The 25,068-nt window shown below is 47.3% G+C and overlaps 1 protein-coding gene across 1 annotated transcript in view; it reads left to right on the top strand.

The window, feature by feature from the left end:
- Nucleotides 1–25,068, top strand: part of POLN (DNA polymerase nu) — a 2,689,548-nt gene that overhangs the window by 1,525,124 nt on the left and 1,139,356 nt on the right. The window contains exon 16 of the mRNA XM_078678603.1: nucleotides 8,178–8,273. Within this exon, the coding sequence (XP_078534729.1) occupies nucleotides 8,178–8,273 (96 nt within the window). The remainder of the gene's footprint in view (nucleotides 1–8,177; nucleotides 8,274–25,068) is intronic.

The following is a 25,068-nucleotide window of genomic DNA, read 5'->3' on the forward strand; positions in this document are numbered from 1 at the left end:
TTCTGAATTAGTTTCTACTGAGTGTGTTTTTGTTAATAGAGGTCTTAGTTTACCTGCGCGCCACACTTCTTTTGTAATCTCACATGTGGGGTTGTATGCTTGTTCTCCCCAAACGGAGGGTTGAGCATGTCCGTCTGTATAGATTACACAGGCGTATTGTCGTAAGGGCAGAATGTCGATTGGCAGAGGGAATGTTCTTTCATATTCTAGATTTTTTAGTTCCTCTAGTTCTGGATCAAAGTAGTAGTATACTTTGTCCGTTGTAATTGAATTCACCCATTGTATCCATTCCGGATTCAATGTTGTTGTTGGTAAATTACACAGTGGTGTTAATGCCTCAAAGGCTGATTCTGCTGTTCTGACTGTGATACGTCTACCGTCAGCTTTATCTTTTTCTCTAGCTATTGCGGTTTGAACTGCATGAATAATGTTTTCTTTAATGCTGAACTTCTTTTCAGCTTCTGTGTACAAGTGTGATTTGAATGCAATTGGTACCTTTTCTCCCTCATTAGAGGTCAGGTATGTGAATCCGCATCTTCCTGGGATGACTCGAATCACAAGATTGCGTGTGTTATCACGTGTTTCTAATTTTGTTTTAATTAACATGTCTGTTTGTAAGGATCTCAAAATTTCTGTGTGTATTTGAGTCCAATTGGTTCTTTTAAAATAAATCTGGTTTTATTAGATCATAAAGGGGTTTGACCCTTTCTGCGTAATTTGCAATGTATGTTCTTCCGAAATTTAGGAAGCCTAAAATTGACTGTAGGTTTTTTAGTGTTCTAGGTGCTTGGAGTACGGCACATTTCTCTAGGAAATTGTCAGCCAGGCTTTTGCCTTCACTTGATAATTCATATCCTAAGAACAGGACTGTTAGATGGGCAATTCTGGATTTTTTAAAGTTGAATTTGTAACCCTCTGCTGCGAACCCAAGTATTATGGTGTTCACTCTCTTCAAGTGAGTATCCAAGTCATCATCTGTTAGGTAAATGTCGTCGACATATGATAATGCCTCGTCATCGTATGTTTGTAGTAATTCTGTTACTCTCGCTGAGAATACTCCAGGGCTGTTCTTGTATCCCTGGGCTAACCGACAGAATTGTTTTTGAGTGCCATTTATTGAGAACGCAGACAATTATCTGCTCTCTGATGCTAAATTTTGACAAAAGAATCCATTAGAGATGTCTAATGTTGTTTTGTATTTTTTGCGCACTATGTTATTCATTAGTGCAGCACTATGCGAGTTTTGTACTGCAAAAGTTTTGCAACACGAGTTAAGGTGTCTGTAATCCAAAACAAGACGATATGAATTGTCTGGTTTGGAGACCGGAAACAAAGGGTTGTTCATTTGTGAGGTGCAAGTTTCAATCACCCCCTGTATTCTAGTTGATCTAGGATTTCTTTTACCTGTTTTTTAGCTTCTTGCTTAATTGGGTACTGTCTTTGTGCAGTAGGTTGTGATTTTCACTGGATTTTGTGAGGAGGAGAGTCCTCATCCCATCCTACGTGATTTTTATATAAAGCAGGAGCTTGAGCTACTGCCCACTTTCTAGCAAGTGTGTATTTTTTATGAATTGGGATATGATTTGAGAAGGCAGGCATAATTATTTCTTCGCCATGAGGGCAGTCCCTGACAAACTCTGGTGGCCAGTCTTTTTCAGCTAGAAGGATGTCATAGCCCTTGGAGAGATTATCCCAAAAGAGTCCCCTTATTTTTCTAGTCTTATCCCCTTCTATACGTAAAGTTATTTCATATATTTTGTGAGGTTTGCTAACTCTGGTGTCTGCAGTTTCCACTTGAAGATATTCATTCGTGTCCACTGTCTCCAGAAGATTCATAAGGACTTTGCGAGCTATGCTCACTTCTGCTGCGCTGTCTAGCATTGTCTGAGCCCATTCTCCGTTTTTCAGTTGTGTCCTCAGTATTCTCGGCATTGTTAACTACTTTAATACTGGCTACCTTCTTTTTTGGAAATTGTAATTTCTTTTTTAGATGAGCAGGTTCCTTGTCTTTGGACTTGGCGTGCTCTTCTCTTTGTTCTGATCGTCCTCTTCTTTCCGATTTCTGCGAGGAAGTCTGAAAAGATTGAGAGGGGCGTGTATCAAAATCTTGATATCTATCAGGCTTCTTTATATTATCCCTATTTCTAAGGTTATATCTTTTCCCAGAGGGATCACTTTGGGGAGACCTATGTCTTTGGTTCGGAGATTTTTCTCTTCGCCGAGGAGACCTTCCTCTGGACTGGAATTTCTTTTCTTTAGGATTGGATTGTTTGTTTCCATCCCAGCTCTTTTTTTGTGATGTTAAATTATTATTAAAAAATACTTTTTCAGGACTTTCAATCAGTTGTGGTTTTACTGGTATTCCACCTAAACTATCTCTGCCTAGTTCCTCATAGGATTTTTCTATAATTCTGGCAATTTCAGCTGGTTGGTCTGCTATATCTGTTTCTTTTAACCTTTGGCGGATTGCCACGTTTGCTGCTTCTCCCTTTATGTTGGCTAATAGTATAGCCGAGACCTGCTTGAAGTCTTTTAGTAATTTCATACCAAGAGTTAAAGCGGGTTCTGGACCGTATTCATCTTGAATTTGTTTTAGCACATCTGGTATTACCGAGATTGATGGAACACCATGCGTTTTTGTGTAAATGGAAGCAAAGACAGTACCCCAAGTGTCACAGTCCTCCACGTGTGGAGCGATTCCCATTGGAAGACAGATAGTCAGAATCCTGTGTTTTTCCAACGGGGTGGTGTCTGGAAACACCGCCTCTATTTGGGTGATTTTTTGTGCTAACCAGAATGGTATTTGTTCCCGTTTAGCTGGTACTTTACCCAGGCAGGATTGTATGTTCTGTGGTGTAATTTTATTTGTGTTCCCCTGATGAGGGGTCAGTTGTGGAATTTTAATTGCTGGTTGGATTGTTGAAGTCCGCATTACATATTGGACTAATTGTCTATGTACTTTTATTAATTGTTTTAGTTGTATTAAAAGGTTTGCTGCAGACATCCCATCGATGTCTGGATGTGGTGTGTATCCGGCTAGGACCGGCCACGTTGCTCCTGGTCTACCTAACGGACCGAGCCTGGTGTGGTGATTATTATGTTTTAGGGCGCCATTAAATAAGAGCAGGTGCTCTTGAAATTTAAGTGGTACTTCCACCTCCTCGAAAGGAGTATACTCTTCAGGAGGTTCCTCTGTTTTGTAATAGTGGAAGACCTTTGTTACAGCATTTGCTGCTGGAAAGTTTATCCATGTATAGAATACCTCTGTCTGCCGATATTCGTGTGCCTCAATTACGAATATGACTGTACCACCTCTAGGTGTCAGTCCATTTTCTATAAGTTTTAAAGTTATAGATTTCCTTGTGTTGGCCGGGATGATTATTATACCCGGGTCTGCTTCTTGCAGTGCATTATCAGCTGCTATGAGTTCAGCTCTTATTCTAGCTGCCTCTCTATCTCCTTCATTGTCTGACATTGTACTGTCTAGAAGGTTATTCCGTTTGTTTGCAGATCAGGTTTCTTATGGAAACAAAGATTAGATGCACAGTATTTTGGAACAGTGTATCCTTCAACGTTGACTAAACCAAGAACCATACATAGGAGTTTCCTCCTGCGAGGTTTGGCGGATATGACCTTTCACCCACTCCAGACGTCTTTGGAGTATTATGGGAAAAAAGGGGTCTGAGTGAAATAGCACGACTGAGTTACTCTAATGTCTTACGTTATTTTTATCGCCTTTGCCAAACGCGTTGGGCGCCATGTAGTGTAGTTCCTATTATCCCAATAGGCTCTGCGCATTGGAATAATACCTTCAATAGTATAGGCCTAGACCAGACGTTAACTAGGTCTTCTATTGTCGATATTAGACTTAAAGTTTTGGGTTTGCCAGCTAGCTCAGAGTTCACTAGAAACTTTCTCGAATAGGCAAGGAGGAGTTGAACCTCCCTGGATAGACAAGAAGGGATTTAGTTTCTGACAACCATAGAACATGACAACTTTGCTCTCCCCTAATCAAGAGTGTATCTCTAGAGTCGTGTGAAAACAAAAGACAACTTATTTTACTCAGTCAGTACGTGCATTCTTAGTCTCACCAGATTGTAGAGAAAAGGAAGAGACGGGCGTGTTCAATAAAAGATGTTATTTATTGATCAGTCTCTTTTCTCATACAAGAGAAATGGATCGATATTATCGCAATACTTATGGTTAAGTAAAGTGCATACAATAAAAGCAGAAGTATAAATAATACTGTAAAAACATTTATATGGTTTCTAAGCCATAAGGTGGTTTAAAATGAATAAAATAGATACATACACATATACATTTGACTAATCGTACTCAACTGGTGTTTCTAACTACGCCTACCCCAGTGTACCTGACCTAAGCCTAATACGTGGGCGGGAATAGAAAGTAGCAGTTTAAGTTAAGTTTGTTTTGCCAAGTGACTGACTCAAGAATTCTCTGCAAGGGGTTATTCAGTTCTGTACCTGGAATCTAGGATGAATGAGGGATGGTATCTCTCGTCTCTGGTCTCGATATTCCAGGCTGCCTGCGAGGGCTACCCGGAAGCGCCGGAGCTGGATTTCTCGGCAGGAGAAAGCAGCGTCTCGTTCTCAGCGCGTCAGGAAGGCGGGGCTGCGCCAGCGGGGTCTGCTCTGCTCTGGGCTTCGGCAAGTCTGGCTGCTCCGATCTCGTCACCACCGCGTGTGTTTGCTTAAGGCAATACCGGTAATATTTATACCTGTAAGGTGCCGAGATTGACGTAAGGATGGACATAGATACGTCAATAAGGATGTCATACGACTTGGTCGTTAGCACATTCTTTTGCTGAAGTTCTCGGTGAAATCAAAACAATGGCCGCAGGGTTTTTCCCAGGTTGTCATATGTTTGATTTGTTTTGAGAACTCCGTATGCCTTATCAGGGGCTGGAGGAATATCGCTTGTCTAATTAGATGGCAAGCGTTATGACCTAATCAGATAACACGTTCCTGTGCCGTAGTTCGGCCTCATCAGATAACGGTTTCTGCATCATGGGATGGCTGCTAGTTAACTTGTTAACCAGAACAGGGTCAGGAATAGGGGGATCGATACAGAACCTATAGGAATACATCACACCCCAAGGGTCAAGGATGCACTCTCAAAGCACCCTCAGGGGCACTAGGGCGGCCGTGTGCAGAGTGCTGAGGCCCAATGTTATCCAAAGGGCCATGGGGGTCTCCGGTTGGTGGCTGCTCACTAGCGGGACCAAAGCCCCTGGACTTAAGCTCAGGGCAAAGAGAGATCCGGTTTAGTACACAAAGTGCACCCACCGCGGCACAGGTGTGGCCAGGTGCAGGGTGCTGTTGGGGCATCGGGTGCCCTGTTGTTTTCAATGGGATTTGCTGGTTTTGGATTTTGGCTGCAGGCTCGGTCCAGAAAGACTTCCAGGAGGAACCAACAGCTGGGCAGGTAAGTTGGAGGGGTCGGGGACATAGGTTCACCTAGGGTTCTCTTCTCCAGGGCACAGGGCGGCTGGATGCAGGGGTGTATTTTGCGTTTGGATTTCACCTTACCGGGCCACTCGCTCTTGGGGGGGTCTCCCTGCAGAGGCTGCAGGCAACTTTGGGGAGTCCTGGGGGTTAAACTCACGGTAGACTCGGACTCTGCAGCGCTGGGGGACCTCGTTGGGACCGGTAGACCACCCGAATTCGAGCTGTATGCATCTGGTGCAGTGGTGGTTCCAGGCGTCAGGTTTCTTTGTGCTCAGCAGGCGCTGAGTCTTTCTTGCCTGTTTCTTTTGAACAGAGCTGCTGGTTACAGGAGGTCTGGTCTTTTTTGAAGGCAGCCAGTCCTCCCAGGGGTTCTGTAGGTCACTAGCTGCAGGACAAGGCAACTTTTGGCGCAGGATCTCAGGATACTGCAGACGGGCCAGTAGGGCTGGGGCCAACTCAGTTCTTTTCCGCAGTCTCCACTGCTGGGCGACTTCTTTTGTCCTTCTTCTTCATAGGTTGTGGGAATCTATCTTCTTGGTTCAGGGCTTCCCACTAAATAATGTATTTAGGGGGCGTTTTAGAGGTCTTGAGGTCAGTAGCCAAAGGCTACTGACCTTAGGGTAAGTACACCCTTGGTGTGCTCACCCCACATGGGGGAGTGGACACAACCCCTAATCCAGGTTGGAGAGTGCCTGCCATCTGCAAGATGGTAGAGTGGGCTTCACCTCGCCTCTCCCACCTCAGGGTGGGGTTGGCAGAGGTGGGCACATCTTCTGGGCTGTGCTAATTTTTCCCGCCTGCCTTCCCGCCAAAAGGAGGAGAGACAGGAAGGGGGCCTGCTCCTGATAGCAGGAGAGACTGGGAGTCGCGTTACAAAGGCAGCAAGGCCTTTGAAGCTCCCCTGCCACAGATGGCTCTTACTGGCCTGGGGGATGTGTGACCACCTCCGCCCAGGAAAGGTTTTTGTTTCTGGGCTCAAGGAGTGAAGACTCCCACCCCAGGGGTCCAGAAACATGTCATGTGGTGGCAGGCTGGTGTGTACCTGACGGGGATCCCACCAGAGGCTGATCGTTTTTCAGGGGGCATCTCTAAGACGCCTTCTGAGTGCATTTTTCATTAAATCCCACACTGGTATCAGTGTAGGTTTAATGTGCTGAGAAGTTTGATACCCAGTTTTCAGTAAAGCCATTATGGTGCTGTGGAGTTTGTAATGACAAACTCCCAGCACCATCTACTCTTCATTGCATTACTGCACTTACAATGTCTAAGGATTGGTCTAGACACTGTAGGGGTCCAGGGTTCATACACCTGTACCCTCACCAGTATAGTGCACCCAGGTAGAGGGGTGGCTGACCTATGCCTGGGCAGTGGGTTGTAGAAAATTGCAGCCTACAGGAATTAGTGCCTTTAGGGATACTGCCATTTAAGAGGGTAAAAACAGCTTCCTATAGAAGAAGAGGTTGTCCAACAACACTACTTTTGTCATGTCCATTTTTTCTCATAGTTTGATACAGTTCACACATCGCATAGTCATTTTGCATAGTCATTATGCCTCTGTGGCTCCCCTATCATGTAGTATGATCTGCAGTGGGATCGCATGAGGTCAAAGGTCATGTGACACCGTGCCCAACTTTTGGTCATAGAATGTTTGAAAAGTATGACTATTTACACACACACACACATACGTTTTCCATTAAAACACACACAGTTAAAGTGATGTTCTGGTTAAAACACAATGCTAAAATCCACAGAAATTCCCCCGTTGTGTCAGTGATTCCAATCGTAACTTCGTCCCCGCCAATCTCTGTTCATGAATTCTCACATGGCATCACTGCTAACATCTGCTCTCGTCTCCTGACCCACTCAAGCAGGCTGTGCCCTTCACTCAGCCTGTATGCCCATAGTGATCATAACTGGACTATGGATTTCATTTGAATTTTGTTTCAGGAATTTGGGATATGCAGCCACATATCTTGCGCACATTCCATAATGAAAAGTTGTGTTCAGTATCTGCAAATCCACATGCAGTCTTTCAGCAAAGACGGGGATATATGTAAAATATTTTTAGAGGTGAGTATTATTCCTCATATTTTTCATTTGGTATGGGAATGGCCATCCTGTCTTAAGCTAGTCTTAAGAGACGTTTTAAGGCCTTGCATCCTGCAGTGGCCTTTGGTGTGGCAAGTCAACAGTGATGTCCAGATTCACGGCTCTTGCAGGAATCCGAAAGTCCACATTGTACGAATGAAAAAAATGTCAACATTCAACCAGGTTTCTTTATTTACAACCCCAGAGTTTTGTATCTTTGCAAAAACTGGTGCATGGACTTTCTCAAAACCAAATAAGAATAGGAGGCTATACCAGCCAACTTTAATTTGTTCATTTTTGGTAACTATTCGTCCAGTGGGATTTTATTATAGGCCCGAAATGTTTTCTTTAGGTATTTAACATGGAGGTAAAAAAGTTTGTTATAAGTCACTATCAATGAATAAAATTTAGGAAAGTTTTATAGTTCAAAAGAGTAAAAAATGGCATCCCTATGCAGAGTGCATTGTAACCATAACTCTAGAGCCGCTATCGCTGATTGTGTAATATACATATAGTTGTATTTTTCTTGACTTGCAGCTACCATGACGATCGCTTTCTCTGTTTGCAAATGGCTACATACCAAACAACTCCAACTGTTTTTCGTTGTGTTTCATTAACTAGGTATTATTCAAAAAGCTGCAGCTGCATTTACTATGCACGAGCAAGAAACTTCCAAAAACTGATTTGCGGCACCTTCAATCAACTTCAGAAACTGCGGTGAGCACCAGCAGTTTGGTTTCAACTGCAAGCTATATACCTATGCCAGCATACAGTGATTTTTAAGTCTTCACTTTTCAGTTAACCGATTGTTCAGTTTATTGCAGACAAAATACTATTTTGATACAGTGTATGAAGCAAACTTGTTTTCACATATAATTGTATTATTTATAATATGCAGGAGCTGTCTACTCTCCAAGTAGGTTAGGTTACTCCAGTATTAGAACTTTCATAGATTCCCATAGCTTGTATCATCCCTGTCATCGGAATGGGAGCCTCGGTAAATAAAAAATAACATAGCAGTAGGTACAAAAGAGAAAGAAAGGCCTAGGCCTCATCTCATTTTGTAGCACATCAACCTCTTTTTGCAAAAGAAACCAAAAACATACTACAACCAATCAAATTAGCCTCACCCCATAGAACCTTCCTGAGAGAGCCTCAGAGCCCTAGATTTTGTACCCCACGTTGTGCTAAGGGAGTCTTTACTGAGCTCTGCTCAGATTTCTCTACAACTTTTGGATTTTAACTTTATTCTCTAAAGGATGTCAGATATGGAAAAGAAAGCTTTGTATAAGGCCTGTGCCACTTGTTCTAAAAAAATTATATATATTGAAGACAAGCATAAAGACTGCATTTATTGATTGTACCCTGATCACAAGGCCACTGATTGTAAGCTCTGCAGGACCTTCTCTTCCAAGACTCTGAGAGACAGGGAAAGACGTCTCTTGACCTGGTTACAGAAGATGAAGTCACATAAGGAAATAATTTCTGGTGACAGTGAAGATTCTTCCTCAGCTATATCTTCAAAGAGGTCTAAAAAGAGGGGTAGGTCTTCCCCTTCAACGTCAACTGAACCTCCTGCCAAGGCCTTACAAAAGACCCCTGATAGGTCTGACAGGCTCAGTCCCAACAAATCTCCTCACCGAGGTGTAAAGGAGAGGGAGGGACTTGCTCCTGAGGTACTTTCTACTCAGAAGGTGAGCCATGGACCTTCTGTTGCCTCTCCACCATCTAAAAATGCAAAACTGTTCAAGAAACCAGCATCTGTACCTCAGGAGGGTAAATCTGAGAAGAAAATCCATCCATCGACGACAACAACATCAGGTACGTTGACGACGGCATCTAAAAGTCACCAGGCGTCAATTCCAGCTCTGTCGACGGGCCCGTCGTCGAGAGCTCCGCTGACGACAACTTCAACGACGACTTCATCAATGCTAAAGGTACCTGTCACAGTGTCGTCGACGATGTTGACTACCTTGACGTCGACGATGATGACGCCGATGATGGCTTCGATGACGACGAAGTTAACGGCGACGATGTCGATGACAACAGCTACAATGGTACTGACGTCGAGCTCGCCGATGATACCGTCGACGATCAGCCCATCGTCGTCGGCGATCCTTTCTCGGTCGATGATTCCTTCGACGACAACCTCATCGACAATACGAAAAGTCCAAATTTCTATAAAAAGATGCCAAATCACACCGGAAATTACATCTCCGCGTAGAGCGACACCATTACCTCCGCATTGCTTTTGGATGAGGAATATTCTGACGATGAAGAAGGTCCTTATGGGATTGTGTACGGTCCATCCCAACTTCAAGTAAAACACCAGGACTCGGATTCTGAAGATTATTACTTGGATCAACAACAATTCCCTACACGAGATAGACCTTAAGAGCTGTCACATCAGGGTATGGTGGCCATGCCTCTTCACTTATTAGTGACTTACAAATGATGTTAGATTATAAAAGGAGATTTCCATCTCAGACCTCTGATCAACCATCAGTGCAACCACCACCACCACCACCACCACCTCCGACCTCTTCTTCGGCTACAATGGCTTAACCTCCGGAGCCGCAACCAATAGAAAGCCAACAAGACATCGTCACTGTGCAGGATGATGATGACTCATCAGATGATGACTGGAATGTGGAAGATGTCCCGAATCCGGATAGGGAATGGCACGATTATATCATCCCAGATCCAGCTTCTCCATCACCGGATCCTATAGATTCCCCTCCAGCAGACATCGGGGGTACTCTTGGACTCTTCCACGCGAAGTGAGGCGCCAGTGGGACAAGCTGTTCTGAGGAGTGAGCTTTCCCTTCTATCCCTCCTTCCTGTTATTGTACATTTTGTATCTGGTAATGTTTATTGACTAATGTTTCAATGTCTCTTTACTTCTTATGAAAATATGGATACAAAGTTATGTCATTTTTATATCACAAAATGTGCCTGGTTGCTATCTGCTGGCTACTCTGATACAAGCTATGGGAATCTATGAAAGTTCCAATACTGGAGTAAGAAAACAAGTTACTTACCTGTAACTTTGGTTGTCCAGTATCGGTAACTTTCATAGATTCCCATGCGCCCACCCTCCTCCCGTGGGTAAGCTCAGCCTTCAGGAAATGTGGTTACTGTTACACAATCGCTACGAAAATCTGAGGCTCTGAGGCTCTCTCAGGAAGGTTCTATGGGGTGAGGCTAATCTGATTGGTTGCTGTATGTTTTTGGTCTCTTTTGCAAAAAGAGGTGGATATGCTACAAAATGAGATGAGGCCTAGGCCTTTCTTTCTCTTTTGTACCTACTGCTATGTTATTTTTTATTGACCGAGGCTCCCATTCCAACAACAAGGAATGATACAAGCCATGGGAATCTATGGAAGGTACCAATACTGGAGAACCAAAGTTACAGGTAAGTAACCTGTTTTCTTGTTTTAAAAAAAGCAAGCATTGATCTAACTTTCTTAAAACATTGTCATAGTCAGTACATCTTACTTGTCACTGAAAATGGAATCCAGGCCAATATTAGCTAATGGTTGTTCATACTGCATGGTCTATTCCAGTAATTACTGCACCTTCCAAAGACACAATACACACAAAAGACACACAAAAGACTCAGCCAAATGTGACATCAAGTGCCCTTGGAGTTTCGAAAAGCTGCTGTCAACACTTTCCTAAAGTAGACTGCAGTGTCTACTAAAGATCCCTCCAATCAAACACAAGTCCTTGCTGTAGCAGGTTGTAGTGCCCAAGACAATTTCTAGAGCCCCGTTGAGTAAGACACCACAAGACCTTTCTATAGCATACAGTAATACCTTAGGCCATTTCTGGTATGCCCTGCTGAATGGAAACCTTGTGTCTTTGTGGACCCTTTCAAATGAGGACTGGAACCGAGAATCTTCTCAGATGTATTAAGTCAGGGAAGGTGCTGGACACTAAAGATATATAAGTTACTATTCCCATTCCAGTCAGTATTAAGTCAGAGAAGGTGTTGGACACTAAAGATATATAATATGCTAATATGCTATTCCCACTCCACTTTCTATTATATGAGGGAAAGCAAATAACACTAAGGGGCTGATTCCGATCCGGTAAAATCCCCTATGATTCGCAGTTCGGAGCATTTTTCCCTTATGATTCGTACACCTACAACGTCCCCGTACGTATGATCAAGTACGATCCTAACCCAAAGCATATCTACGTACGAATCGTACCAAACACCATACGAGCAAAAAATACATACGATTCGTATCCAGGTCACGCAGTACGCACCGTCAGTACGTAAACAGGCAGCAGTTTCCAGCCCACGAAGGACGATCCGTGTCGACGACACTCCGTACGACCCTATTGCTACGGGAGCTGAAAACCTCCGTAAAAGCAGATCCGGCCCGACCTGCACCCCGATACGCGACAGACACGCCATGAACCCCATCGACCGTGTCATACCAGTCCTGTACACCTACGACCTGGTGCACAGAAACCGATGACGGTGCATACGGTGAGAACAACGTACCGCAACAACGGAAGTGTACCTGTACGGTGCATCACACGCTCGCGTATGGCACCATTGCAATAGTGATATGAGCCGCACACACGCCATTAATATTGGGGTACGGTGCGTCACGCGCTCGCGTATATCACCATTGCAATAGTGATACGAGCCGCATACACGCCAATAATGTTGGGGTACGGTGCGTCACGCGCTCGCATATATCACCATTGCAATAGTGATACGAGCCGCACACACGCCGTTAATGTTGGGGTACGGTGCGTGACATCTGAGGGGTGGGTGGATATGACTCCCAGCAGTGCCCACACATATGAGGGGTGGGTGCTAAGGAGTCCCAGCAGTGCCCAGACATAAGAGGGGTGGGTGGATATGACTCCCACCAGTGCCCAGACATAAGAGGTGTGGGTGCACAGGACTCCCAGCAGTGCCCACACATATGAGGGGTGGGTGGATATGACTCCCAGCAGGGCCCAGACATAAGAGGGGTGGGTGCACAGGACTCCCAGCAGTGCCCGGACATATGAGGGGTGGGTGGATATGACTCCCAGCAGTGCCCAGTCATAAGAGGGGTGGGTGCACAGGACTCCCAGCAGTTCCCAGACATATGAGGGGTGGGTGGATATGACTCCCAGCAGTGCCCAGACATAAGAGGGGTGGGTGCACAATACTCTCAGCAGTGCCCAGACATATGAGGGGTGGGTGGATATGACTCCCAGCAGTGCCCAGACATATGAGGGGTGGGTGGATATGGCTCCCAGCAGGGCCCAGACATAAGAGGGGTGGGTGCACAGGACTCCCAGCAGTGCCCAGACATATAAGGGGTGGGTGGATATGACTCCCAGCAGTGCCCAGACATAAGAGAGGTGGGTTGATATGACTCCCAGCAGGGCCCAGACATAAGAGGCGTGGGTGCACAGGACTCCCAGCAGTGCCCAGACATAAGAGGGGTGGGTGCACAGGACTCCCAGCAGTGCCTAGACATATGAGGGGTGGGTGGATATGACTCCCAGCAGGGCCCAGACATAAGAGGGGTGGGTGCACAGGACTCCCAGCAGTGCCCAAACATATGAGGGGCGGGTGGATATGACTCCCAGCAGTGCCCAGACATATGAGGGGTGGGTGGATATGACTCCCAGCAGTGCCCAGACATAAGAGGGGTGGGTGCTAAGGAGTCCCAGCAGTGCCCAGACATAAGAGGGGTGGGTGGATATGACTCCCACCAGTGCCCAGACATAAGAGGTGTGGGTGCACAGGACTCCCAGCAGTGCCCGGACATATGAGGGGTGGGTGGATATGACTCCCAGCAGTGCCCAGTCATAAGAGGGGTGGGTGCACAGGACTCCCAGCAGTTCCCAGACATATGAGGGGTGGGTGGATATGACTCCCAGCAGTGCCCAGACATAGGAGGGGTGGGTGCACAATACTCTCAGCAGTGCCCAGACATATGAGGGGTGGGTGGATATGACTCCCAGCAGGGCCTAGACATAAGAGGGGTGGGTGCACAGGACTCCCAGCAGTGCCCAGACATATGAGGGGTGGGTGCCCAGGACTCCCAGCTGTGCCCAGACATATGAGGGGTGGGTTGATATGACTCCCAGCAGGGCTCAGACATAAGAGGGGTGGGTGCACAGGACTCCCAGCAGTGCTCAGACATAAGAGGGGTGGGTGCACAGGACTCCCAGCACTGCTCAGACATATGAGGGGTGAGTGGATATGACTCCCAGCAGTGCCCAGACATAAGAGGGGTGGGTGCACAGGACTCCCAGCAGTGCCCAGACATATGAGGGGTGGGTGGATATGACTCCCAGCAGTGTCCAGACATAAGAGGGGTGGGTGCACAGGACTCCCAGCAGTGCCCAGACATATGAGGGGTGGGTGGATACGACTCCCAGCAGGGCCCAGACATAAGAGGGGTGGGTGCACAGGACTCCCAGCAGTGCCCAGACATATGAGGGGTGGGTGCCCAGGACTCCCAGCAGTGCCCAGACATAAGAGGGGTGGGTGCACAGGACTCCCAGCAGTGCCCAGACATAAGAGGGGTGGGTGCACAGGACTCCCAGCACTGCTCAGACGTATGAGGGGTGGGTGGATTTGACTCGCAGCAGTGCCCAGACATAAAAGGGGTGGGTGCACAGGACTCCCAGCAGTGCCCAGACATATGAGGGGTTGGTGGATATGACACCCAGCAGGGCCCATACATAAGTGGGGTGGGTGCACAGGACTCCCAGCAGTGCCCAGACATAAGAGGGGTGGGTGCACAGGACTCCCAGCAGTGCCCAGACATATGAGGGGTGGGAGGATTTGACTCCCAGCAGTGCCCAGACATAAGAGGGGCAGGTGCACAGGACTCCCAGCAGTGCCCAGACATATAAGGGGTGGGTGGATATGACTCCCAGCAGTGCCCAGACATAAGAGGGGTGGGTTGATATGACTCCCAGCAGGGCCCAGACATAAGAGGCGTGGGTGCACAGGACTCCCAGCAGTGCCCAGACATAAGAGGGGTGGGTGCACAGGACTCCCAGCAGTGCCTAGACATATGGGGGGTGGATGGATATGACTCCCAGCAGGGCCCAGACATAAGAGGGGTGGGTGCACAGGACTCCCAGCAGTGCCCAGGCATATGAGGGGTGGGTGGATATGACTCCCAGCAGTGCCCAGACATATGAGGGGTGGGTGGATATGACTCCCAGCAGTGCCCAGACATAAGAGGGGTGGGTGCTCAGGACTCCCAGCAATGCCCAGACATAAGAAGGGTGGGTGCACAGGACTCCCAGCAGTGCCCAGACATATGAGGGGTGGGTGGATATGACTCCCAGCAGTGCCCAGACATGAGAGGGGTGGGTGCCCAGGACTCCCAGCAGTGCCCAGACATATATGGGGTGGGTGGATATGACTCCCAGTAGTGCCCAGACATAAGAGGGGTGGGTCACAGGACTCCCAGCAGTACCCAGACATATGAGGGGTGGGTGCACAGGACTCCCAGCAGTGCCCAGACATAAGAGGGGTGGGTGCACAGGACTCCCTGCAGTGCCCAGATATATGAGGGGTGGGTTGATATGACTCCCAGCAGGGCCCAGACATAAGAGGGATGGGTGCACAGGACTCCCATCAGTGCCCAGACATAAGAGGGGTGGGTGCACAGGACTCCCAGCAGTGCCCAGACATATAAGGGGTCGGTGGATATGACTCCCAGCAGTGCCCAGACATAAGAGGGGTTGGTTGATATGACTCCCAGCCGGGCCCAGACATAAGAGGCGTGGGTGCACAGGACTCCCAGCAGTGCCCAGACATAAGAGGGGTGGGTGCACAGGAGTCCCAGCAGTGCCCAGACATATGAGGGGTGGGTGGATATGACTCCCAGCAGGGCCCAGACATAAGAGGGGTGGGTGCACAGGACTCCCAGCAGTGCCCAGACATATAAGGGGTGGGTGGATATGACTCCCAGCAGTGCCCAGACATAAGAGGGGTGGGTGGATATGACTCCCAGCAGTTCCCATACATAAGAGGGATGGGTGCACAGGACTCCCAGCAGTGCTCAGTAATGGGGGGGGGGCATTATCATCAGCATACCACAACTACATGGGGGTATGTTTACATCCCTAACCTGTGAGGGTCCTGATAGTGCCGTAGCAACACATCACTCACAGCAGTGTCCCACTACACGGAGGAATGATTTCTGTAACACACTGCGTGACACACCACATGTGGGTGTGATGTCAGATCCCACATGCAGATCCACCCATGGAGGTTGCAGGAAACCTACACACCCTACCATCATGACACAATAGTGTATAGTCATGTAACAGTCCATCAAACAAATAGAGCAAAAGGGAACACACACACTGTCATGTACATCCCTGGCCTGATATGAATGTCTAGGTGGTGGTCAGACCATCAAGATGTAGTCTCTCGTGGAAGGAATAGGGTTGAAACCCCCTTAGATACAAAGCACAAAATTCGGAGTCATGTGCACAAATACCCTGGATAACAAATACAAACATAAGTGTAAAGCTGTGAATATACATCTGCATAGTGGGAAAAAGGGTGAATGTGTACAAGAACGCATTTCTACATGCTAAAAACACAAGTACAGTGAGTAGCATGGATGGCACAGACTAATGAGTAGTAGTCATCTGTGAGCAGGCATGGCCATTGCTGAAGTGAACGTTCAACAAAATAGGAAATCTGCACACATGTCAGCACAACAATTGTGCAACTGTCTGTAGTGAAGATCTCATGTGTCACTGAGGAAGGGACACTCTTTGTGACTATCCCCCAGATGCATCAAGCATACATTTTGCGATTCCTTATTTGCGAAAAATAAGAAATCGCAAATAAGGAATTGCAAAATGCAATGCATCAAGAATTTGCCCAAAAAATTGCGATTTCTTAAAATTCCTTTATTGCGACTTGCAAATTGCGAGTCGCAATTAAGGAATACCTCCCCATTCATTCCTATAGGAATGAATGGGAAGTTGCGATTCTCAAATTGAGATTGCGATTTCAAGGGTGCAGGGGTGTCCGACGGGGCACCCTGTTACACGCCCTGAAATTGATCTGTGCACATATTTTGCGCACACACAAGCCCTTAGGGCATATGTGTGCTCAACATGAAACTTCGAAAAATGCACTTTAGTGCATTTTTCAAAGTTTTTGCAAATTACATGAAGTTGTACTTCTGGTAATTTGCGTGCCCTAGTAGCGAAATCGCTATTTTTTAAACATTAATGCATTGCATTTAAGGAATCTCAATTTGAGATTTCTTAAATGCAAATAATCGCTATTTTCCGAATTCTCAATTTGCGATTTTTGCATTTGGGGTGATGCATCCCAAATGCAAAAATACCAGTCGCAAAGGGGCAGATTCTGAGAATCTGCCCCTTTGCGAGTGAATTTTTGTTTGAGGCATCTGGGCCAATGTCTGTATGCAAACTGAACACACACAAACAAAGAGTAATTGCTGCAACATTCTGATGGCACATAGATACCATGGTCCAACTCATCACCATCATAAAATAGACATCTTTCACAATCCCAAAACATTACCATGACACCAACTCCTAGGCACACAGCACCTAAAGCAAGTACCTGAAATGCAATAGTTCATAAAGAAAAATAAAAAGCTTTATTCAGCTCCAAAGGAAATTGATTTGAAAAATGAGTCCCAGATCATATAAGGCCAATGGCCAGTCCACAAAAGTCTGCTTGGTGACGTTTGGGAGGTTCTCGACCCCAAACTTGCCTGCACATGATGGAGTTAAAGGGTTGTTGACCCGTGGGGGGCATCATCTGGGTCAGGGACCGGCACCACAGGGACAGTAGGGGGAAGGGTAGGTGTTGTGGGTGCAAGGGGGGAGTAATCCTCCTCAGTGGCTTGTGCAGCGCCAAAGCTGGAAAGATATTCAGCGCTGCACACTGCTGCCAGTTCAGCCAGACCACCACCTGCACCCGGGGACACAAGGGGAGTGGAGGTACAGGCCTCTGAGTCTTGTGGCCTTTGTCTGTGTCTGCATGCCTGCCGTCTGACCCTAGTCCCTGTGGGTGTGCCTGCATCCCCCTGAGATTGCTTGCCAGGAGATCTGCGCTTACACTTCCGTGGTGGTGTGCTGGTTGTGTCTGATGGTGTGCGTGATCTTGTGTGTCTGGATGTGCTCTGGACAGGTATGGGAAAGGGGGGTGTGGATGGGTCTGAAGGAGGGGGGGGGACGGACCGCTGCAGGAGGGAAACTGCTGCCGTCAGTGAGGAGTCCATGGATGATAGAATCCGACAATGGGCAGACATCGTAGCTGACATGCCCTCCATAAATGACAACCACTATGTCAGTATTGTAGTGTGGCCATGGAGGACAGTCAGCATAGATGTCTTACCAACATGAATCTGCCGGAGTAGGTCCACAGACTTGGCACTGAGGGCAGCAGGGAAGACAGGGGCAGGGGCTGCGGTGCCGGGGACGAGGGAGACATGGGGGGCAGCACGGACAGAAGGAATTCTAGCACCTCGGAGGGTGGAGATGGGTCTGGAGGAGGCGGGGACAGACATAGTGATGGAAGATGGTGTTGCCGCGTATTCCCCCTCCTCCTGGGAGTTAGAAGGTGAGCCGTCTGCATGGTAAGAGGTGTCGCCTTCCAAAGGTCTGGCGGCCTGACTCCCCTCACCCTCCGTGTCTCTGGCTCCCTCCGATTCATCAGCGCTGGTGGCACTGCGGCTGGGTCCCTCCTCCTGGTCCGTGCTCATGTATCCTCCTGTGTTGGTTGATGATGCTGTGGGCAAGGAGAAGAAACAAAAATGCATCAGTCACCTGTACCCATCTGACACATGAGCACAAAATCAGTTGGTCACACTGCAAATCATGGCATGCATCATGAGTAACAGTCAGATAGCTCTGCACATATTTGAGACTAGTACTGCCCAGTTGGTATAGACACAATGCTACTTGGACACAAGGATACAAAGACCAGACTCGGACACAACTTGAATGAGACTCACACTGAGGAGCTTATGTTTGTTTACTGGAGAGCCAATCTATACAATGAAGTGATGCCACCTCAAGTTCACAAAGAAGTAAACAGTAGTGTTGTGCCTCAGGGCAAACTAACACACCTCACTCCCCAAGGTTACACCACACTCAGAGCCCTGTAAGTACATTTTGGTGAAAACTAATGTCACAAATTGTTGTCATCTTGGGACTCACCAAAATGCACACCTTTAACATGCATTGAATGTGTAAAGTAGCCATCTTGTGAAGATAACACGTATGTGCCTGCATGAAACATCTCTCACAGGAAATGCACACAAAAAACATAGACACATTCATTGAAACAGCTGGCACACTTTAAGATAGAACACTGTTAGAAACAAATGCCGTGGACCATAGACCATATACATGGTCCAACGGAGGTCTTGATGGCTTGAGACACATTACTTTGTACAATTGACAACAAAGGAGTCTCAAGCACTCAAGACTACTGTGGGGACATGTCTATGGACATCAAGGCACTACATTAATCGCTAACACTGGCCTCCTTCAAAAGCTGCCTGCTTCTTCCAAAAAATTGCAAATATTGTTTTGTGTGCACTACCTTGTGAGAAAACTATAATGCAGGCACATAAGTGGAGCCTACACATTTTGTCATATGAACACATTCAAAACATAAACAACTCTTAACAAGTGTTGTGAGTGCCAAGGTACATTCATCAATGTGACTCAACTTCAAATGTGTCAGTCCTCACAGGGGCATCTATTACCTGACCATAGAGTTGCTAGCAGATAAGACCCACTGGCTGTCATGTGAAGTGGCCCACATGTCCAAAATCAGGAAAATGCTCAAGCTAATGGGCCTGCAATAGTGGATCTCAAAATATTTGCAGCATTGTGGACACCCCATGATCCCCATGCAAAATGTCAACACAGAAGTGGGCACACTAACACAAAAGAGCGTTGCACCAGAACTGCATACATGTGTCAAAAATGAATTAGGCACAATCATGTCTGGAAAGAAATGACATAGGCTGTCAAGCCCCAAATCAAAGCACTGGCCACCATCACAGGGAAAGTGCATGGTGAAACATGGTGCAGCCAATTCTCACACACAGGTCACAACTGCCAAGGCAAAATCAGGCAGGCCCATTGGACCTCTCCTGCACAACACCCCCATCCCTCAGTCAATGTGATAGATACAGCTCAAGAAGTGAGAACTCTGAATCGGGGTAACAAAAACTGTTCAGCAACATTGTAAAAGGTAACCCAAGCTCACCTTGTGGGGCTGCCAATACATATTAGTCACAAACAACCAACAACAGACTGTTGTGAATAGGCACACAGGCACTGCCCAGTGTGAGTATGCAAAAGTCAAATTTTGTATCCATGTCCAGTGGGAACATGTAGCAGAGATAGGATAAATACAAACTATGCCAGGGACCAATGCCACTGAGGCAGACCCATGCTGAAACCACATAATATGGGCACAGTGTTGGATGACACACATGATTAGGATGCTAGGGTGTGTCAGGGGACAGTGGTGGGCACACTGATTCATGGGTCTGGAATGAGCTAACTGTAACATTAAGGACCGTAATGGCACTATGCATATCTTCAAAATAATGTACTTCATGTCTGACAACACAACATGGGTCATGCATGCTGCATGGGTGTGCAGTAGAAAACTCACAGTCCTATGTTGAGACTCATCATCAGTACAAACAAATGTGAAGCCCTAACACAGTGCACTGGTCATGGCACATGAAAGGTCATAACACATGTCATCGACCACCCTCCCACATGATGCGTTAATCAATGTGCAGTAGAAATAACTTGCACCATAGATGAGCATGTGCATATTTGAATACACACAGACCAGGGGACACATGTGAAGGAGGGGATGGGATGAAGAAGAGCAACTGCTGATTATGGGGAATTGTACATACACTGCACATATAACTTGTCTGACCAGACACCCCAACTGAGGGAGTGTCTCTAGGCTTCTGAGCACCTCAAGAAGCAGGTGACACACAACACAACAAACAGGCATGTACCTACCCCCTCCTTGCTGCTGTCTCTCCTGCAACTGCCTATCGAGCTTCGGAAAGACCACAGCCAGGATCCAGAGCATGTGGGGGGTGAGGTGACGGCTGCCGCCATGCCGTTGTGGAGCTTCCAGCTTCAGCTGGACCCGGGCGATACGCCTGGTCCAGCACCGGATGTCCTGCCACCTCTTCTGAATGTTATGCAGCTTCCGGCGATGGCCCCCTGCAGTCCTGACAGCCCTGACGATCCCCAGCCATATCTCTCCCTTCTCGTAGGTAGAAACCTGTCAGGAAGACAAAGTGAAACAACATCACTACACCTGCTCCATCGCCCAGAGACACACACTTTCACACCATTGATAAAGTGAACAGGGCATAGGATTCTGACAGGACTTGCATCATTGTCCATGTGAATTAGGCCTTTGGTCAAACCCCAAAGCACTACATGGCATTGAAAGGCAACAGATGGCGTAACAGATGCAACACACACACTCATCATGGCACACACTGGGTAACACATGCAACTGCAGGGTGTGGGACAGCACGTGGCAAGCAGTCACATGTCTAACTCCACTTAACAACCCTCTGCAGACCATACAGACACACCCTGGCACAGATCATTCGCCCATCACTGACAACAGTGGAAACAACCCTCACTTTGCACATGTGCTACTTCACAAAGAGGTGTAACAGGTGTTGTGCTAACTTTGCATGAGTGTGGCACACACCACTGCTTACTAGTCACATCAGATGGCTATAGCTGCTGCAAACGCCATGCATCTGTGGTGCAACACTTCACATACACACTCACCCAGATGACAATGAACATTCACACACTGCAATGTCCAGGAGATTAAACACATCATTTGTACAATATCACCACAGGTCACCACACGTCATACACAGCTGTGAGTACAGTCAGCTGTCACTCTGGGGGAACACTGTTACACCTCTGGACAATTTGGAATAAAGCCACCAAGGTCTTGCACGCCTGAATGTGTCATGCACTATGCAGTGAATGTCACAGTAAGCACAATACAAGTGAACACACATAAACTACATCATGCTCTGCCTGAGAGACGCCACCATGTACACCCCCTGGGGCACTCTGAAAACCACATTGCCTCTCTGTCCCACCAATTCACAATGCCTGTTGTGACACTCACACAACAGGTGCACAGTCAAAGGTACTGCAGTCAGCACTCACCTGATCCCCTGGTCTCCCATATAGCTTGCTGTATTGTGGTAGGAGGGCATCCAGCAAGGCCTGGTTTTCCTCCTCAGTGAATGCTGGTGCCCTCTCCATGGTAAGCAAAATCAGAGTCCAGGAAATGCAGAGACAGCAGCAGTGTGGTTCACTCCAATGTTGTGCAGGCAAGTGCCCTCTCACAGCCACAGCAGCCTTAAATCAGTGCTGCTTAGGGGATTTCAGTCTCAGGAGTACAGTGTGATAGGCCAGATTACTTTGCACCCTACGTTTCATCCAATCACTTTAAACATAAGGCCCTGGCACACATTTGCATGGTTCAACATTGGAGTTTCAGCTCCACAACAATTTTGCAACATTGTATAGTTTTGCCCAACTGACTTTTGCAGGACACCTGTAGCACACACTCAAATCTCAGTATCCATGACAACCAGCCTGCATTCTGGGCCTACTACTCGTCCCCTAGGTGTCCCCTGTGTATTTTTTGTGATCCACACACGTGTACGGTGCGTTTCACGTCGCGTATGGCACCTTTTTAATTGTGAAACGAGGCGCACACACGCACGCAATGTTGGGGTACGGTTCGCTCGCGTATGGCATGATTACAATAGTGAAACGAGGCGCACACATGCACGCAATGTCGGGGTACGGTTCGCTCGCGTATGGCACGATTACAATAGTGAAACGAGGCGCACACACGCACGCAATGTCAGTGTACGGTTCACTCGCGTATGGCACCATTACAATTGTGAAACGAGGCGCACACACGCATGCAATGTCGGGGTACGGTTCGCTCTCATATGGCACCATTACAATTGTTAAACGAGGCGCACACACGCACGCAATGTCGGGGTACGGTTCGCTCGCATATGGCACGATTACAATAGTGAAACGAGGCACACACACGCAAGCAATGTCGGGGTTCGGTTCGCTCGCATATGGCACCATTACAATTATGAAACGAGGCGCACACACACACGCAGTGTCCGGGTACGGTTCGCATGCGTATGGCACCATTACAATAGTGAAACGAGGCGCGCACACGCACAATGTCACAATACGGTGTGTTTCACACGGTGCGTTTCAAACGCTGTAGTGAATGTCGGGGTATGGTGCGTTTTACACGGTGCGTTTTACACAGTGCGTTTCACACGCTGTAGTGAATGTCGGGTACGTTGCGTTTTACATGGTGTGTTTCACACGTTGTAGTGAATGTAGGGGTATGGTGCTTTTTACACGGTGCCTTTCAAACGCTGTAGTGAATGCAGGGGTACGGTGCGTTTTACACTGTGCCTTTCAAATGCTCACGTATGGCACCATTACAATAGTGATACGAGGCGCACACATGGCCGGGATGTAGGGGTACGGTTAAAACAATGATGTCTATCAAGTTTCTGTCATTGCATACTTACAGGAGCAGGCCCTAGGTGTGTCAGGCAGTGATATAGCACAAGGCAGTTGATCTGGTTGCGCAATCGATGTGTGATGACCTGTTGATGTGTGATGGTGCACTATGTGGTACACATCACCTTTACACTTGTCCCATAGGTATCATCATGCACATGTTGTCTTACACATCATCACTGGGATGTCACTGTCATCACTACGGGCACTTGGGTCATTATGCCAGTGACCGGGGCACTATCTCACTTCACAAATTGAGGCTCAGCATGACCATATGTGACAATGTCATGTGTGTGTCAGGTTAAAGATTGAGCTTGCTTTTTGAGTTCTGTTAACTGCATCTGCTGTTGGTGCATTTATAATGGGTCTGTGTTGTGATTTAAATGGTTTAACATGTACGCATACCATGCCACATGTGCATTTCCACGGCTTTTGGGTCTGATGGCATCATACATCATTTATTCCCAGGCATACATGTCTGCATCGTGACAAAGGCTGTGGTGTTGTGTTGTCAGATGCACAACTTATTAGCAATTTGTCTGATATGCACAATACATATACCATGTGACCTGGGCATGTGCCTTGCAGTCAGCTGTCTGGATGGGATGACAACCTTCTAATGCAGGTCTGCTGACGTGTGTCACTCCAGTGATATCTTGGGCTGTTTGTTCAGACCAGCCCAGCAGTTCTTTTGTGGGCTTGTAATGTTCATTGCACAAAAGACTGGTGTATCTGGGTTATTGTTGGAGTGCCAGCAAGCTGGCATATGTGTCCTGGATGTATTACACACGCCAGACCCCATAGTGCTTTGATGTGCAGTTGCAGTGTTGCATGTGCTATGTACATTGGTATTGTATTTGGCTGACAGTTGTTCTCCATTCTTCCAAAATATGTCCTTCAGGGCACCGCCTCTACCAAGGCCTTTTCCAGACTTGGAGACCATGAGGGAACGTGATTGCATCCGACGTTACAGATTCACTCGAGAGTTGATTCAGGACTTGACGGACAGGCTGGAACCACATCTCCTACCGCGACACAGGTATCCAACTGCACTGACACCAAAGATGAAGGTGATGGCAGCACTACATTTGTTTGCAACAGGTACGTTTCAATTTACCATTGCTGATGGCACCAAAGCCACATGTGTCCCATCAATGGACCCAATGACATGTCCCAAACCATGTTCAGCTTTGTACTACGTGATGTTTTAGCTGCAATGTTGGTGCACATTGATGAAATCATCAAATGCCCTACTCCTGGAGAGTTGACAGATGTCAAGGGTGAATTCTATGCCCTGGGAGGGATGCCACATGTCATTGGGTCCATTGATGGAACACATGTGGCTTTGGTGCCATCACAGGCTCAGGAGCAGGCCTACTGCAACAGGAAACATTACCACTCAATAAATGCCCTGGTAGTGTGTCTAGCTAACATGCTAATTTCGCATGTTTGTGCACGTTTTCCAGGATCGTGCCATGATACATTCATCATGAGGGGTAGCAGGGTACCACAGATGATGCTGCAGCTGCGCAACGATCGGGCATGTTTTGTTGGTTGGTAAACTCTGTTTGTCCTGTATGTCTTGTAAATTTTTTTGCTCTGACATCTCATTACACACTTATTTACATGATGTATATTTGTAGGAGACGCAGGATATCCCAACATGCCGTGGCTCATGACACCGCTCCGCAACCCAAGAACAGCTGCAGACCAGTGGTACAATAATGCACACGGACAGACCAGGCGAGTGATAGAGCGGACGTTTGGACTCCTGAAGAGCCGATTCCGGTGCCTCGATAATACTGGCGGATCCCTCCCATACGCCCCGGTCAAGGTGTGTCACATCTTCATCGTGTGCTGCATG

The sequence above is a fragment of the Lissotriton helveticus genome, chromosome 2_2 (assembly GCF_964261635.1).
Source record: "Lissotriton helveticus chromosome 2_2, aLisHel1.1, whole genome shotgun sequence".
NCBI lineage: Eukaryota > Metazoa > Chordata > Amphibia > Caudata > Salamandridae > Lissotriton > Lissotriton helveticus.